The 17032-nt window shown below is 54.5% G+C and overlaps 4 protein-coding genes across 4 annotated transcripts; 2 read left to right on the top strand and 2 right to left on the bottom strand.

Moving 5' to 3' along the window:
• Positions 1 to 1473: 1473 nt before the first annotated feature.
• On the top strand, positions 1474 to 2391 carry COL26b_012502 (uncharacterized protein; the record flags this gene model as incomplete). The annotated part of the gene is made up of 2 exons (XM_053185145.1): positions 1474 to 1493; positions 2034 to 2391. The coding sequence occupies 2 exons, from the start codon at positions 1474 to 1476 to the stop codon at positions 2389 to 2391; spliced, it is 378 nt and encodes a 125-aa protein (XP_053030917.1).
• A 5279-nt stretch (positions 2392 to 7670) lies between these two features.
• On the top strand, positions 7671 to 8623 carry COL26b_012501 (uncharacterized protein; the record flags this gene model as incomplete). The annotated part of the gene is made up of 2 exons (XM_053185144.1): positions 7671 to 7749; positions 7992 to 8623. The coding sequence occupies 2 exons, from the start codon at positions 7671 to 7673 to the stop codon at positions 8621 to 8623; spliced, it is 711 nt and encodes a 236-aa protein (XP_053030916.1).
• Positions 8624 to 12479: 3856 nt separating this feature from the next.
• COL26b_012500 (uncharacterized protein) lies at positions 12480 to 13953 on the bottom strand (the record flags this gene model as incomplete). The annotated part of the gene is made up of 3 exons (XM_053185143.1): positions 12480 to 13547; positions 13618 to 13761; positions 13867 to 13953. 3 exons carry the CDS (start codon positions 13951 to 13953, stop codon positions 12480 to 12482), a joined length of 1299 nt encoding a protein of 432 aa, XP_053030915.1.
• Positions 13954 to 16663: 2710 nt separating this feature from the next.
• COL26b_012499 (uncharacterized protein) lies at positions 16664 to 17032 on the bottom strand (the record flags this gene model as incomplete). The annotated part of the gene is made up of 1 exon (XM_053185142.1): positions 16664 to 17032. One exon carries the CDS (start codon positions 17030 to 17032, stop codon positions 16664 to 16666), a length of 369 nt encoding a protein of 122 aa, XP_053030914.1.

Genomic DNA, 17032 nt, shown 5'->3' with positions numbered 1-17032 from the left:
CGGCACGGCACGGCATGGGACCTCGAGCGGAGGAGCGGGCCACATCACGATGTATGCGGGAGCCATGTTGAGAGCATGTGTCGGCGGTACAGCTAGGCTTGCAGGTGTAAAAAAAATGTCATGTGGAGCGATACTGTAAGCCGTTTGCGGACGGCTGAACAAAACGTAGTGCCGCGCGAGGTTGTGAGGCTCGAACAATATCCGACGTCGTGCACCTGCAGCTTTACTTGTCTTATGTGTTATGTACATGGTGATGAGAGTGAGGGTGAAGCCAGCGGATCTGCAGCGCCGAACGGCGACACAGTTGGTGCCCTACCTACCTACACTACTTACCCTACGCCATCTTACCATGTACAGCTACCTAGCTGGCCACTGGGAAGAGGGAGGGAGGGGCTAGGGATCTGACAAGGGGCGGCAGGAGGGCGGCAGTCTTATTTGTCGAAGACAACTTCCGCGGACTTGAGACCGACACCAATCATATTTTCCCCTTGGAGCCGGACATCCCCTCCAGTGCCCCTAAGCACTTGTCATTGGCTGTGTTTATTGCTGCCAACACGTCTCAACCTATCAAAACGCCCGGACTTGGCCTCCGTTTACCAGGATTGAGTGGGTGGAAATAGCTCTGCTCTGCTCTGCTCTGCTCTGCTCCTGCAATACTCACGCAGGTCTATCCGTAAGTATGTAAGCTTGCTCGTCTTGCGACCTTCCACCGCTGTCGATTTTGGACCCCTCTTACCTATCTCGCCGGCCTTCCAGCCTGTTCTTGCATGCTTCCTGGTCCCATGTACCCTGTAAACATGCTTCTTAAGTGGTCTTGTTCCATTGTTCTCCAGCCTATCATCCCGTCTCTTCGCTGTGGCTTCTTCATTGCCGCTTGAGTCTTGCTGGCCTCGTCGAACAAAACGAAACAGCCAGGCTGCTCACCTATGCCATCCCGCTCCGGGGCGGCTGGTCGGCTACATCGACCAAGCTTTTGAATGCCAACGATACGAGCACGCCTTGGCCGTACAAAATAGAGTTGCCACCATTCAATGTCCTTCACCCTTCACCTGGACCCTGCAAACTTCCCCATTCACGCAGATCCATGTCCACGTTTCCTTTGATAGGGTGCCTGGAAGTCCATTCAAGCTACCCTCGTTCATTCTCTTTGCCTCATCAGCTCATCTGCTATCTTTCCTTGCCGTCTCCAATTTTTCATCCACCAGCCATCCCGCATCCCAACCTCAATATCTCTCGTGTATCTGGCATATTTGAGGGGAACACAGCAACGTCCATTACTTGGCCGGGTCATCTGAATTTTGCGGTCCCACCACAGTCACCATCACCGCGCCGTCTCTTCCTGAAAGGGGTTGCCATCATCTTGTAAGCTCGAGCTTGGACGGCTGTAACCCCCCCAGTTCAAAGTTTCAAACCAGTTAATCGCTGGGTAGCAAGGACGCGATGGCCTCGTCGGACTACCCCTGTCCACCAGACATGGTTGACACTACCGCTATGTTTGTACCCACGACTTTATATCCCACACATCCGAGCCAGAGCGGCTCTCTCTCCCCAGACGAGGGGCCACAATGGCAGCAATGGCCCGGGTTGGACGACTACACAGTCGAACCCATTTATGCGGAGAACGAGTTAGCCGACTTCGCAAACCCGTCGCATTTTGAGGCCGGGACTCCTCAAAATTTGGAGTCTTCACACTTGGGAATAGGAGCTATGTGTCCCGCGGCTACCTGGGCTTCCCACGAGAACAACTGGCTCCCATTTCAGTACGGAAATTTCCAGCAACCGCTGGTATCCCTCGTGAACACACACAGAAAAGGCGAGGCTTGGCCCGCTCCCAGTACGCCTTCGCAACCGGAACCCCGTCCTCGCGCCAAGAAAGCGACAATAACAACAAGAACACATTCGAACGCCAAGTCCTGCACTATTCCGTCGGTCACCACACAGAGTCGTAAGAGGGCAAAGATCGGGGCTGGAAGCAAACCATCTCCGTCAAGCTCGGATTCCCACGACAACCAGGTAACAACAACGACCGATAGCGGCAGAGAATACCAGGGCGAGGTAGATGAGGCGGGCGAGCAGAGCGAAAGCTGGCCCCCGGGATCGAGCAAGAAATACCGCGTCAAGAACCGGGCGGCAGCGAAGCGGTGCCGCGAAAAGACGAAACAGTACGAGGAAGACCTTGCGGTCCAGGAGAAGGAAATCACGCAGGAGCGGATGTACCTCGACGCGTGCGTGACGGCGCTCAAAAACGAGGTGCTGACCCTCAAGAACCAGATCCTGCAGCACAGCGACTGCGGCTGCGAGCTTATCGAGGGATACATCGCCAGAGCCGCGGGCGGTATCAGCGCGGCAGCCGCCGCACCGCCGGGTCCCCAGGAATACCAGTCGATCTGAAGGCGAAGAGACGCCATCGACGGGCTCTTCCCGAGTCGGGTGGACGATCTTTTCCCTTACAAACGACAGAAACGATGGTGTTGGGGCATGTCGGCATCGTGGCGTTTTGCTTGGTCTCGTCTTTCATTCTTTCCTCTTTACCTCCCTTCCTTCTTTTCTGTATTTCTCACCCCTTGTTGCTTTCTTCTCTTGAGAGTATTTGTTCGTCTTTTCCCCTCCCTTTTTTTCTTTAGCCACAATACCCCTTTCCCCTCCACAAGCCCCCCTTTCAGCCTTCTTCGTACTATGGTGATATCCGGTGGCAAGTCCGACACTATGGGTACTTTCAGTCGCCTATGTGACGTCATGAGCGAGCACGCGCAGATAGATGGTAGGGGCTGTTATATCACGATGTGGCCAAGGAAAACCTGAAGGAACACTGGTTGGGATCGGAGCCATCGCCAACCTTCATTCTTTGAATTTTCGGCCGATGGCGACTGCTGGATGCGATGTGACGATGGGCCGCACCGGATCAACATCACGTCCGGACATGTGCAGGTGCGATCGCAAAAAAAAAAAAAAGGGGGGGGGGGGGAAGACGAGCAGAACTTCAATCCAGTGGGAAACATACTCTGATAGCATCAACAGCTCTTCCAGGCCTTCCAGGTGTGCGGCATCTTCATTGCAGATATCTAATTCCTCAACCTCCTCTGTCTTCTTCAAACTACGCCCTTCTCTGACAGGTGCCCGGCAGCAAGGTTAGTGCACACTCAGGTCTCGGCCAGCAATAGAAACGGGCAAACACTATTGTACTCGACGTCCGGTCGAGAAGCATCCGCAACAATCTCAATGGCATGATCAAGGCCCGCCGACCGCCGGAACCGCCGCAGGCTCTCGAGGGACGCGCCGTGCGGGCTGGCCCACAACAGCTGCATCACCTTACGGCTCTTCTCGTGCGCCATCGTCATGCGGGTGACCCTCTCCTCCTGGGCCCCACCTTTCTGCGAAAAGTCCTCCGGCACCGGGTATTCGCATGGTATCCTGGAGTGCTAGCAAGAATGGCACACAGGCCTGACGCCGTCGCGCTGTTTGATTTTGCGTGTGGTTGGTTCCGCTTTGTTAGAACAGTGGTCTTTTGGAACAGGGGGCCAAACCGACCTTAATTCTTCGTTTTCAGCATCCTATGACGGAACAGTACTCAGGTCAAACGGTTGCTTCCTCATTTGCGGTGGAAGGAAGGAGTTACCGTTGCCCACGGCTCGGACCTGCGGCTGTCTACTCCTCGGAGCTGCCGGTGCTTCGGATGGAACCGCTTGACGTGCGCGATGATGGCGGCCCCAGTAAGTTAGGGCTCTGCATGTCGCCTGACCAAGCGATAAGTAAGACTAGGAATAACGGTAAACGAGAATACCTTGGGATCAAGCGTTGTTGATTTAAAGATAAATGAAGAATAAATGAGCCAAGTGTCTTCAGTGAGGTCAAAATGCTGTATTTGTTCAGAAATCTGGTCTACTTAAGGAGGTAAGATCATAAAGGAGGTAGAACTGATGGGCTGATCTACTATGCGAAATGTCCTAAAGTGCCAAAAATTGTTATCATTTAGACGTTAGTGGATATCCATCGACCAAGTCAGCCTTTGTGCTTTCCCATGAAATTCAGTGCTCGCTTCTTTAGTTATTTGAGGCATGATCGGCAATATGAGGCGTGGCATTGAACCATGTAGTGGTGATTCAGCAGCCTTATAATAGGCGTGACGATTCATAAAGTCAGAGCCGGTGTTGAAGTCCGGCGCTCTTGCAATAAGAAACAAGCGGACCCGATACAGGACGAACTTCAATATCGAAATTCAGTCACCAGATGAGTAAGCAAGGTTGGCTGCTTTGGTTGGAAGACACGAGGAAACCGCCGCCTTGGGGCCAATCTGGTTCGCTGTATGCCTTGGATCACTCTGTGACAACCTCCAGCTGCTCCGACCGTCGATGGATTTGAAGCTCTAGGATACGGTGTATGCAGTTGATGTAGCTTCGATCGTGGTATTCGCTCAAATGAAGCGTCTAGGCACATTAGTGGAAGGGGCACAATAGGGCAGACTTCCGGGTATCTTTGCCGTGCGGCGTGAGCTATGGTACCTTTGCCTTGCTTCCGTAGACTAAAAATGGCATTGCCGAGAGTTGGAACTGGTAAAGTACGCCAGCTTAACCGCAGGAAGCATGTCTCAGCCAAGGTGCGAGGAACAACTATGGAGAAGAGGGCAAGTTCTTCTGGGGTCTAGCGCTCGCCACCGGTTGATCGGCCATCGTTCGTCGTGACGCGGTACGTCGGACATGTCGAGGGTGTGAACAGGGTGCTTGAAGCGGACTAGTGTCTTCGCAATGTTGCAACCTAAGGTAGTCAGTGTATCCTGGAGTCTTTGCTGCTAGTACTTTTAGGTGGCATCGCATTTAATCGCAAATTGTGATTGGAAATCGATGGCGCTGAAGTCAGCAGAGGTCGCGGCCCTGCATGTGCGGCGATATCCCCAGTTGCGAAACTGGCCGTGGCCAACAAGTACCTCTGACTTATAGGCCGTTGCGTAGTATCCTACATGCTCGTCCCTTCGCACTCATCAGAGTGCGCTGCAACGTATCTCGAGCCGGTTGGAGCCGGCGCAGCAGATGTAGAGTGGCATAGACTGCTAGTACTTTCTTGTACTTCACATTTCTTTCTAAGGTGTCGTCAACTCTGTTGTCGATTTTAAAAAGGGCGTCACTGGTTGGCCGGGAATGTCTGCTGCTGGGCTTTCTGTGCTGTCGTTCGGCAGTTATGCACGCTGAAATTCTGTTGGTGCAGCTCTTTGCGCGTGTGGCTTCCGTACTTCCAAGCCTACGCAGTCGAGATGCATCGACGTAAGGGATGCTTATGAGTTGGATGGCGCGAGATGCGGGTAAAGGGGTTGAAGTCATTCATGGTGTTCGTCTATGGCTACACTATCGCAATCGATGGTCGGCGAAGCAGGTGGGCAAGACCCAGAGCAGCAACACAGAGTTGTAGAGTAGTTTTGCGCTGTTTCTGCGTGGGTGTATTTGTCTGTCGGCACTCATGGCGGTTGACAGGCGTTGGGTGATAGTAAATATTGGATAGGCAGCTACAGGCAGCACCTTCGCATGCCGCCGTCGGGCTTTGGGGGCTGTTCTTGTACTGCTGTGGCTGTGGCTGAGTTTCACAGCATGTTGCAGCCGCTTATTTTGACGCCAGCCATCGAATTTCTCGTCCAGTCGAGGGACCCTAGGTAGCTCGAGCAGGTGCATGCGCTGTAGCTGCTTGAGTTGCAATTGTCTTTCTCGTGCGGTACATTACAGACGGGAGGAAAGTACCCTTGGACCAGTGATCATGGACGGGTAGAATCTGACGTTGAACGAGGTTGAGGCTGTAGGGGGTCGCTTTCTTGTACGGCTGATCCGTGTGGGCTGAGCGAAGCGAGGACGGCTCGCCAGCGATCGACAGAAGACAACCCCCCCAACACGCCAGGCGGTCTTCTTTCTGTCTGGCGACTGCAAGCAGAGATGCTGGGATTCGTAGTGAGGTTAGGCGAGTCGAGGAGCAGAACGGAGCTGGAGGAATACTTCCATGGACTCAGACTCGACCGAGTTCTTCTCCAGCTCGAGTCGGAGACGGTAGATTGACAGGTTTCGGGAATAAGAGAGCGTGTTGTTTGAAGTAGGTCCATCCGCATGATCTTGTGCTGAGAGCGTTGAGAGCCTCGGGCTGTTAAAGGCTTCACTTTTAGATGTGGCCTGAGATGGTGAGGGTGGTGAGGGAGTGCCCTGGCTGCAAGAAAGTTAACGGGGTCGCGGCGAGCCTTCCCGCTATTGGACGCCAATTGCCCTGGACCGTTATTGCAGGACGGGACGGGCACTCTCAAGCGAGGAAGGCAGGAGAGAGGGGGAAGGGTTGAGGGTCGTTCTTACTGATGTGACAAATTAGGGGCTGGAGGAATGTCCGTGGACCAATCACATCTCCCAGCTTGTCCGGAATGAATTCTGAAGCCCAAGTATTCGCCACTGGTCAGATCCCTACTCACTCGTCCCTGCAACTACGTCGCTTGGAATCTTGCCCACTCGACAACCACTACAGCAGCCGTGAACGAACTCAGTGCCGTCGCAGCCTCTCTGCCTGGGGCTTCAAATACTTTCCTCCTTTTCTTCCTCTTTTTTCTTTCTATTCTCCTCTATTCATGTCGTTGAGGTTTTCAACTCATCAGTCTTTGGTCTCGTGCGACTGCCTCTGCTTCTCAGCGTTGGTTTTTTTGGTTTCTTCCCAGCAAAACGATATTCCTTCGTTCAATTTACCTGCTTGGCCTCCAAGCTTGCCTGTCTATCGCCCTACTACGGAGATCCGTCCCTATCCAGAAAAAACATGGCAGGACGTGTCAGCTCGCATGTACCCGTCCTCAATGGTGTGTACCTTGCAATCGGTATGGCACAGTCATTGTCGGGCCCAACCTAACCGCCCACCAATTCTTCAGACCATCTCTTCAGGATAGCTGCAGATGATGGCCAAGGCATCTGGAGAGTTCGGTTCCATGTCTGAACCTCAACGAACGGGAGTTTGAGAGACGGCGCATGTCGTTCGCGGTACAACGAAAGACTTTCATCCCTCTGCCCTTTGGAATCGTGTCTAGGTAAGTCGACCGAAGCTCCTGCCAACGTCTAGGCTGGGGACAGCAGAAGTCAATTACCGACCTGACTTGTCCCTGTTCTAGGAGGGAGCAAAACAGGGCTCGCCCTTTCCGCTTCCCACCTCTCCCCGACATGCATGGCAATCGCCCACAACCGCTTTCCCATCCGTCCATTCAGGGCCCAGTCAAATATGCCCTCGTCCCCATTTTCATCGACACCACCTCTGACCCTGGCTCCTCCAAGACCACGACCTGCCTCTTCCTGTTAACTTCGGCCTTGCATCTGCCTCCGTCAAGCCGTCTTTCCGCTGCTCAGACCTTTCGTTAGTTCTCACCAACTCTTCCCCCTCCATCCAGATAAGCGGCTTTCACTCCCCGTATCACCTCGGCAATCTCGTCCGTCCATCTTTGGAGCAACAGAAAGCTTCAAGCAGACTGCCATACGACTTTTGAGTCTTGCATCGTCGATTCGTCATCGAATCCGTTGCTTCTAGAACAAGTGTGGTCTGATCTTGAGTGATCCACCCCAGTTCTGTAAGGCATATTGTATGCGTCGCGTGGTCCAAATTAAGTATAGACAGAAACTGACTGTAATCACAGATACGGAGAGGGCGCACATCCAAATTACCTCGACTCAGTAGTTATGACAGAAACTGGCGACATACCACAGCCACTTGTTCCCACTCTGCCGGAGCAGGACGACCTGCTATCTCCGGCAAACGGTTACTCATGCCGGGGATGGGCGGCATACAGCGAAATCAGCGAGTCTTTCCCCGATTCAAACGTCTCTGCCGGCATGCCACCGTCTCCTCTGTGGCAGACAGAAGTGCAGGGCCATCAAGTATTTGGAACTGAAGGGACGGATCAGAGCACTAGCATTGCAACTTGGGCACCTCCATCAACTACTTGGCCTGGACACCATCGATAATTGCAGCCATCCTTTACAGGTACTAACAATGTTCAGACCCATTGGCCGACTACGGCATGCTCATCTTCAGCCGCGACTACCGCCTGACAAACGCCTTTGAGGATGCAAAGATTATCTGCGCGGGACCCAAATCGGAGCGGCTATCAGTGGAGACGATGAAACCTCGGGCCAGCCCTTCGATAACTCGGCAGCCCCTGGAAAAGGTCAAGATTGGCTCCGCAAATAGGGCATGCACTACGAGCTCACCCTCTCCCAAGCATGAGACGACGACGATATCAAACGATAATGGTGAAGATCAGAAGCCTTCTGTGAGCCTCTCCGGCCCAGAGAGGAGGAAGACTTACCGTGTTAAGAACCGCGCTGCCGCTAAACGTTGTCGGGAAAAGACGAAACAGTACGAACTGGGCCTCGCAACCAAAGAGCAGGAAGTTATCCAGGAACGGATCCATCTCGACGAATGCGTGACGGCGCTAAGGAACGAGATCCTGAGTCTGAAGGGTCAGATCCTTCAGCATGGCGACTGTGACTGCGATGTCATTCAGGGATACATCGCAAGAGCCGCCGGCGGGGTGGGGGCCGGAACCACAACGTATCTAACCGCGAACGAGTTAGCGATTCACGAGAGTAAGGGCTTTTCTTTTGTTTCATCCCCTGGGGTCACGGGCTGATGCTTTTGGTTTCTGGTCCAAGCGACTTCGCTTGGCTGGAAGTTCTCTTTACTGATCATATTGGTTTGTAGATTAGACTTTGTTCCACTAAATGGCTCGATTCGAGATCCCATCCATGCTCTCCCGTTGTTTGTCCGACTATTCCGGGTCTTGAGTGCCATCGTGAGTGGCTCAAAGCTACGAGGCGAAGGAGAGAATTTGATTGGTTGAAAATCGGGGAGGAGGGCTTTCGGGATTCCTGTCCCGCGCACTCAGCGGCAGGCCCGAGATACCTATGCAGTACGGGCAGGCCGCTTACCAACGACATCCGGGACAAATTTACTGCATAGTACTTCAGCTGGCCTGCCAGCAGCCCGACCGCTGTAATGGAACCACGAGGCCCGGGACGAGGTGGCTGCCGCTTCCAGAAAGCTAGCTCCCCTCGACGACGACCTTGATGCCGGCTGCATCGACAACGCGCCATCAGACTTGACGCGTACTTATTCGCCTATCCATGCAGCTCGAGAGGCTGTGCGACATGACATGGGAAAGACCACTACTGGGCCAAGCTCGGCGGCGGCGACGGCACATGGCGACTGAGGCCGCCAAGTGTACCCCAGGCGTACCCGGAAGATACAACAACGTGCTGTCTCCCGCCCAGCGGCTCGGTCCGAAGGGTGTAGCCTGTCGACGCCATCAAACCCGACGCGCTTCAAGAGGGAGGCTTCTCTTCAACCGAGACCGTACTGCGACTCGAATAAACATGCAAGCTCGCTGCTTGTGAATAATCGACGGCAAGCAGGCAGGCAGGCACAAAAAATATCCATTTATCAGGGGTTAGGAAGCTGCTAGTTGCATTGAAAGTTTTCTACTCCGCTGCAGATAGAGACCATGGTCGCCTCGCGCTGTTCAGCATTACAGGAACACTGGGCACTTCCACCAACTGGAACCGATTCACCTTCACTCATCCGTGGATGCTTTCTCTGAAAAATTGCGGACTATACATGCTCCATTGCCTTTTGGAACAAACAAGGACCCGTCCTTGTCAATTACGTCCGGGTGGACACAATGAGGATCAAGCCAGTCAGGGGCAAGAACAAGTGCTCTTGGAGGCTCCCGTCACCTGACAAACTAACTGTGCTTTAGGAAAGCAAGGCTGTCGGTAAAATCTTCTGGTGCGTGAACGCTCCCAAGGAATCTGCCGAAACCCTGCGTAAACCTGTCCTGATATTCCGCGGTTTGAACAGGACATCCATGATTCGCCATACAAGTTCGGGAATACTCGTCCACGAGCTTGACTTTGGTCACACATTCTGTTCTCGTCGGTATTGGCCTGCTGTGAAAATGCGAGTTCCGTTTCCACGACGGTCGCAAGACTTTTCCATCCCAGGATTCTCAGCTCTGTCGGGAGGAAACCAAGGAAGCAATTGCCGTCAGTGGGATGTTTTATCCAGCAAGCAAAGGTGGTGCTCTGGATTTGGAAAGCGGCGTTAGGAAGTCTGTTTAAGAAAGACCAAACAACAGCCCGTCATCTAATGAGACTAAGACCATGTGGACATCTGCATTAAACAGAAGTTTCAGGACCTTGGCTATCGACTAGCCCCGGCGTCGCGATCTTTCGTAAGAGATAATCCTGGAGCAGAAGGATAGTCCGACGACGACTCGAGCCAGCGACAGCCACCAGTTGCCAGGGTTTCCACAAGAAACGTGGGCGACCGCGACACACCTCTGTGGCTGGTGCCTCTCCTCTCAGCTTATGAACAGAGCTGCAGTATCGGTAATCTTCAGCTGTTCAAAGGTTCCATTTTCGTGCTGCCCGATGATAAGCCAGAGCGTTCTACCAGACCAGAGCTGTGGCATGTATGCGCTCGGGTCCTTGGGCTTGGTCGTTGTCTTGATTTCTGTCGCCAACGCTGAGCCATCGGCGGTTGCGTTAGAGGTTTGGGGGGAGCAGCGAACCCCTCAGGACTGTCCTCTGCTGCCAGCCGCCCCATTGCGCCTTCCAGCGACTCCAAGCCGCTACGCTCGCCCGTTTTCTCGTAGCATGCGTCCACCTCAAAACGCACCACACATGTGAGATCACCTAACTGGTATCGAAGGGCCCGGTGATGTGACGTGCTGTCTTCTGGCCCAGGTGAGTATTTCGTGAACTTGCGCTCGAAATTCCTGCCCCACCCGGAGTTCTTGGAACCACTGATTAGCTCGCGGGCGGTCCTCTCGCAACGCTCGATAAACAGAGTTCGGTGAACCAGGTGTAGGATGAGGCGAAAGCTATCTTGTCTTCATCCCGCAGATAAGTCGAGGAGCTTTCTGAGGCTATTCCGATTCACCAAGATGTCAACATCATCGAAGCGGAACGATGGGGTCATTGATGCCGTGGCGCGAAACAGCGGCGCGAAAGAGAACTCAGGGACGCGCGCCGCATTCTGGTCCACGGGAAAAGTGTCTCGATCATTTGGGACGGCAATCGGCAGGTCGACATTCTGGAAGACCGCCGCGAAACCTATTGATCGTTACTCGTGTGTGGTACCTTCCTTAGGCACTTCAATCCTACCAGGTATGTGAATATTTTCATCCGGACCAACTGCCCAGTTGTAGCTGCAAACCAGTTCGTGGCCTGCTTCGCTAGACACCAAAGTGTTCGACGGTACGAGAGTAGAATGGCCGATGCCAGACAAAACCTTACGGTTCACATCCTTCCACAACCAGGCCTCGCGATGGTACTTGCTGGACCGACGAGACCGGGCGCTTTTCTGCCGTTGCTTGCTAGAGTTTTGTTCCATCGCGTGTAGCGCGCGCGGCGTAGATCCTCGGGCAGGGTAACGAGGTGCTATCGTAAGCTGAATGAGCCGATGGCACGAGCAGAACATCAACGAGAGAGAACATATTAATGGCTTGCTGCTGTATTGACGGCTGCCAGTGCTCGGAATGGCCAGTCTCTCCCAACAAATAATCATTGGGTCCATATGCACGGTGATTTGTCACTCGGCTGTGTAAGCTCCTTTGTAGACTGCTTGCCTGAGACGATCGACAGGCTTTCGGTCGAGGCAAGCCAGATTGGCGCGTTCAGCTTTCGAACGTTTGACCGTGCTTGCCTCGGGCTCACTCCGATTGGCGCACTAGGAGGCGCCAAAGACTTCTGTCGGGGTGACCATGCGATACTTCAAATATACCTTGGCACAGCCTGCAAAGTGGGATGTGATAGATACCGTTTGGCAGTGCAGCGCGCTTACAGGAGTACCCAGCTTGGCCTTTCGGAAAGTTTGATGTGCCACAGAGCGGCAACCGAGACAGTTCGTCGATCTCTGCCAGCAAGCACAATGGAATGGTAGAACGCCCTTGTGTCGCGAGTCAAAGTGGAAGATCCTTGCGGCACGCGAGAGGGTTTGTGAGACGTGCTCATTCGGCATTGAGCCTTTTTCCTCAGTTCCGTCTGACTCGAGGTCATGGTAAGTCTGGTTATTCGCCGCCTGCAGCGTCATCAATTATTTTTTAGTATTGCGAACAATTGATCTAAATTCCCTGCTTAGTGTCCGCGGCATATCGTACTACGCATGTGATCCCTTGATATCATGGCAATTCCGATGCACTCAAAGATGATGTAAGTTGCGCGTTAACTGCTCAAGGCGCCAGTATTTGGGTCGTTCCGTCCTCGAAGAACTTAACGCGAGGCTTCTGCACAGCTAATGTCACTTCTCACTACTGGCAGACAAACAACAGATAGCAACGACATACCGGTTCGATGTCATGATAGCCGTCGAAGCGGCACGCCCTATAGTTGCAACTCTTGAGCCACCGGCAGTGGTGACCCCGCATGCAGTTGGCATCTTGACATTCTGACATGCTGTTGCACGGGATGCCCCGTGACTTGAAGTGGTTAGCAAGATCGCGGGGTACGGGGACCGCTAGTGCCCACCTTCTGCACGAGCAGTGTCAGTTCTCCTAAACGTAGCTTTGCACCATGCAGGAATACGCAAGTATCGCCGGCTGGACAGCGTTCATGTAGATGGTAATCATTGCATAGGTTTTTGCCAGACTCTTGCGTGCGTTTCTTAAATTGCTCCTCGACGGCTTGGTCAACACGCGGGAGCTGCTCGTCAACGCGCTGGCTATTGACATTGAGAAGATAGTACTTCTTGGGGGCTGGCTTCTTGGAGGAAATATCCATTGTCTTTCCAGTAGAGATGGTAGACCAAAAGCTGGTCGCCACGGCACCAGGATCCGAAGACTGCGGGCTCGTGAAACGAGGCGGCTGGCCCCCTTTCGGACTGGTTCTCACTGGTAAGCCACCGTCTCCGTTGCTCCCGGTGCCGTTTGCCTGGGGCGACGAGTGTGGTATGCCGGGATCGGATCGCTGAGTGCGCCCGGGCAGCTTCTCGGATCTAAATATCGGAGGAAACGTAATTCGACGGAGATTAAGCTGTTCGAAGCCCTCTCCGGCCGCGATGGTCTCGATAAGCGTCAGGCGTGAATTTATCCCTGGATCTACATTATAAGGCTCCAAGACGGGTAGGTATCCGTTATCATGGCAGGGGCCGAAAAAGATGTGCTTGCACTGGTAATTGCGAACCATGAGGCGCAGAGTCTCGCGAATCTTATGACCGGCGGCTTCCTTGCCGGGGCCAACATCGACGAAGTTGAACAAGGGCTGAGCGCGGCTGAAACCATGTCCAAAGTCGGCGAGAGTGCGGTCGGCGGCAGTGTTGGGGATGATACCAGAGGCATGGAGCCTCTTAGCAAGGCCGTCAAGATGTAGGATGACCTGGACGACGACGCTCCAGTCCTGAGTTGACTCTTGAAGATATACCTTGCTGACGCAGTTCATTATCTCGCTGTAGAGGAGGTGCCCTGCTTGACAGCCTCCTTCCCTTCCGGCTTTCAGGAGGTTGTCCTGGAATACTGCATCGTCTCCGTCGATGACGACGTGAATAAAAGGATTGGATTTCTGAAGTCGGTCAGTGCTCGCTGGCGTGACAGGATATGACTTGGAGGAGGGAAGCATTATCGAAGCTCACCAGCGTCTTGCGTAATGCCTGCATTTCGCCATCGCAGTTCTGTGCCTTCGTCTGCCACCACCTGCGAGACTCGACTTCGTTGTTGTAGTCTTCACACTTCTCCTGGTACGCACGTTGCAGATTTGCATGATTCGTCAGGATATCCTGGGAATCCCTGATGTCAGATACAGGGCTATCATTTTGACGACACAGTGGTCTTTCACGGAAGGAAACAATCTTCAACTCAATACCAAGGAATGGGCCACTTACGCTAATCAGTTGTTGACGGTTATGGTCCTGTTGCCTGAAAATCTCGAGTTGTCGCGCATACTGATTTAGGTCGATGGGACTACCCATTTGCGCTTTGGTCCGACCACTGCTCTGCGCCGGCGATAACCTCAGAGATTGGTTAACAGAAGCGGGCGATTGAGATATAAGCAACTCGATCGCTGGTCGCAATAGGAGAGAGAAGAAAAAAAAAAAGCTAGGTGAACACAGGCAGACTGTCAAAGGCGCAAGCCCGGACGCGACGACATGTCCAGGAAATTCCATAGATATATTCCAACCCTAGCCCCCTGCAAGAATATAGGTGTGGTGCAGTAGGGAGCGCCGCGACCAGGGCGAGACGGGCCATCAACCAGCCAGCTCGCTGGACGCCGCGACGCGGGGTCTGAGGGCGTTGCCCAATCGGCCCCCAAGGCACTAATGGGACCATCCAGACAAATGTCCTGGCCACAATGGGTTGCGAGGAGTTCAGATGTGGTCAACATCGATGAAACTTGCATGTCCGTACATACCTTAGCATCATCTTTCAGGGCCGGCAGAAGTCGAGCCAACGTAGAAGTTTCCATGAGGGCCATGATGTTTCTGCGAGCGATTGCCTACAATATCTGGCTGAGGTTGCTGTCCTTGCCCTTCTGAGCTACCATGGAGCATTCGGGTCGTACTGCCAGTTGCTACTGTCAACATAGCTGGCCCCCTGCTGAGTGAATAATTGGTAACCCAGAGGCGTACTTCAGTAGCGGGCCCACTGGGCGACAAACCCTCCTAGAGCGCTTATTCAACGCAAGTACAATTGAACGAATGAACATGACCAGAAAATAGCTCTCATCCTGAGGATTACTTAGTCACCTACCTAGAATACTTCGTTAGACAGCATTGAGGTTATTGAGGCTGAAGAAGCTCTTAGGTACGACCGGCGCGCACTCTTTTTCTCCGCCCAGTTGCGGGCGCCTGGTTGGACTGTACAGTATGGTATGGAAAGCCGCATACTGCGCAGGGCTCAGCGTTCCGACCCATAGGACCAAAAGGTCGCAAAGGCTCTACTACGCTGTACAGGGCCACTGTTGGTTACAACAAACAACAGACTGAACGGGGTCCAGAAACCGCGACGGAAACGGCAAGCCATCTCTGGCATGTCCGCCTCGACCCTCGTCGCAGCAGCCCTGTCTCCATCCCATATCAGATGCGACCACACTCCAAAAGACATCTACGAGAGATCATCTTGGATGACTCCTGCAGCTGAAGGCAAGGGTCCCGTTGGCACTGCGCCGAGTGGGCCCTGCTTGTGCTTCTGGCTCATGGCCTCAACACGCATCGCATCAGCTTCATCCGGACAGCGACACGCCCAGGTGACCGGCGGAAACAGCCTGGCCTGGTGGACAGGACGCGCCACAGCGTCATCGTCCAATGCGATTGCTGGGAGAAACCTGCCACAGCACCGGGATTAAGGGATGAATCAACGGTTCCCATCAGGCGCGGCGGCTCGCCAAGCACGCACAGCCGCCGGATGCCGGAACGTGACCGCCCCGGCCGTTCCTGCCGCCTGTCACCTCGCCCACCGTGTACACCACCCTAGGTCCAGGGTAGCCACCCCCGGAGTGTCACTGGCTTTCCGCGAAGTATTCGTTGGAACGAGCTGAGGTGCTGAAGCACTGGGTGCGGTAGCCGGAATCCACAGGCAGCCCTTGCCGGGGTCGCGGCCAACTCCCAAGCCGATTCTGGAAAAGAGGGCAGGGATTCGCTCGAGGCCCGGCGCATAGCCCGCTCCCTCGATTTGCGGGCTCAGTGATGCCCCACATGATGTATCCAGCACGTTGTGTGAAGTACTGTCCATGGTCGCTCCCGCAGGCGCTCAATGCCAGCCCCACAGCGTTACTCAGCTGGCGGCCTGGGTTGCTGAGCGCCTCCACCCTTCCCTTACGGGACCACCGGGGGCGTGCTCTCTATCGCAGTCCCGCATGGTGTCGCTTCCGCAGGTCCGCCTGAAGATCGTGTCCAGAACAAAAGACCGAAGGTCGCCTCAGCTCGCTGCTCTGTTCCGACGTCCTTTTTTCGGTCGTCTTCACCAAAGTCGACGGGGTTTCGTGGACGTGGAAAGGATGCCGCAAGGACGTTCCCGCTGCCTGGGACAGATTCGTCTTCAACGACTCCATCTGCAAATTATCGTCGAGCGTGGTGTCAACCCCACAGCGGCCGAAGACCAGACTATGATACGTCCACGCACGATCGGCTGAGAGCCGCGCCGTCTGGCACACGACCGCCCACGGCAACACATACAAGAGATTGCTCGCCAGACTCTGCCAGAGGTACCACCGCGGTCGGGTGGCCAGCAGAATGGTCGCCAGCATCGTCGACGTGGCGTACAGGATGTAGCACCAGTCAATCGTCCGCCACATCATCGCAGTTACGTCGGCAACTTCGTCCGAGCCGCTGAGATACCGCGCGAATGGCCGAGCGCCGAAGAATGTCAGGAACAAGCACACTGGCACCTCGACGGCGATGGCTATGGCGACGGAGCTCAGCGCCGGTCTTGCGATCCCGAGGATACTGCCCCTTTCTGCCTTTGGCCGTCTAGTCTCCACACCTATGCTGCGTCTCCAGGAGCCCCATGCGTGGCCGACAAAGGCCAGGGACGTCTGCTCCAGGGCCTGGACGGGAACCATGACGAGACCCCACCGAATAGTGTTGAAGACGCCCCACGCCGTCGCATACGTCGATCCCATCGAGACGATACTAGTGACGAGCCAGAGGTAGAGCGCGTTGCGGATCGCCGACTCGACGAAGGTTAGGGCGCCGGGACGGAGGAGGATGAAGAGCGCCTTCGCACTCGGCCGTGTCGTCCCGCCTGCATCAGGGAGCGGGAGGCCTTGTCGCCAATGATCACCCATGCCGCGCGCGGGAGACCTTCGTTGAGGACCTCGGCCACGACACCGATGTAGGTGTACGCGTCCGTGGTAACGACAAGGGAGGAGTCGATGTTGGCGACCCAGAGCTTGGAAAGGGTGCCGTAGAGGGCGGGAAGCACGAACGCGACGAGATTGAAAGCGAGTGCGCCGGCATAAGTACTCCGGCGGTGATTGAGGGCAGCGTCGCCATCCCGTGGGCAAGCCACGGGGCGCACAAACTCTTCAGGGTCATCCTTGGGAAGCATCAT

This window comes from Colletotrichum chrysophilum (genome assembly GCF_026319265.1).
Source record: "Colletotrichum chrysophilum strain AFK26 chromosome Unknown scaffold_178, whole genome shotgun sequence".
NCBI lineage: Eukaryota > Fungi > Ascomycota > Sordariomycetes > Glomerellales > Glomerellaceae > Colletotrichum > Colletotrichum chrysophilum.
This window is presented reverse-complemented; position numbering and strand designations above follow the sequence as displayed.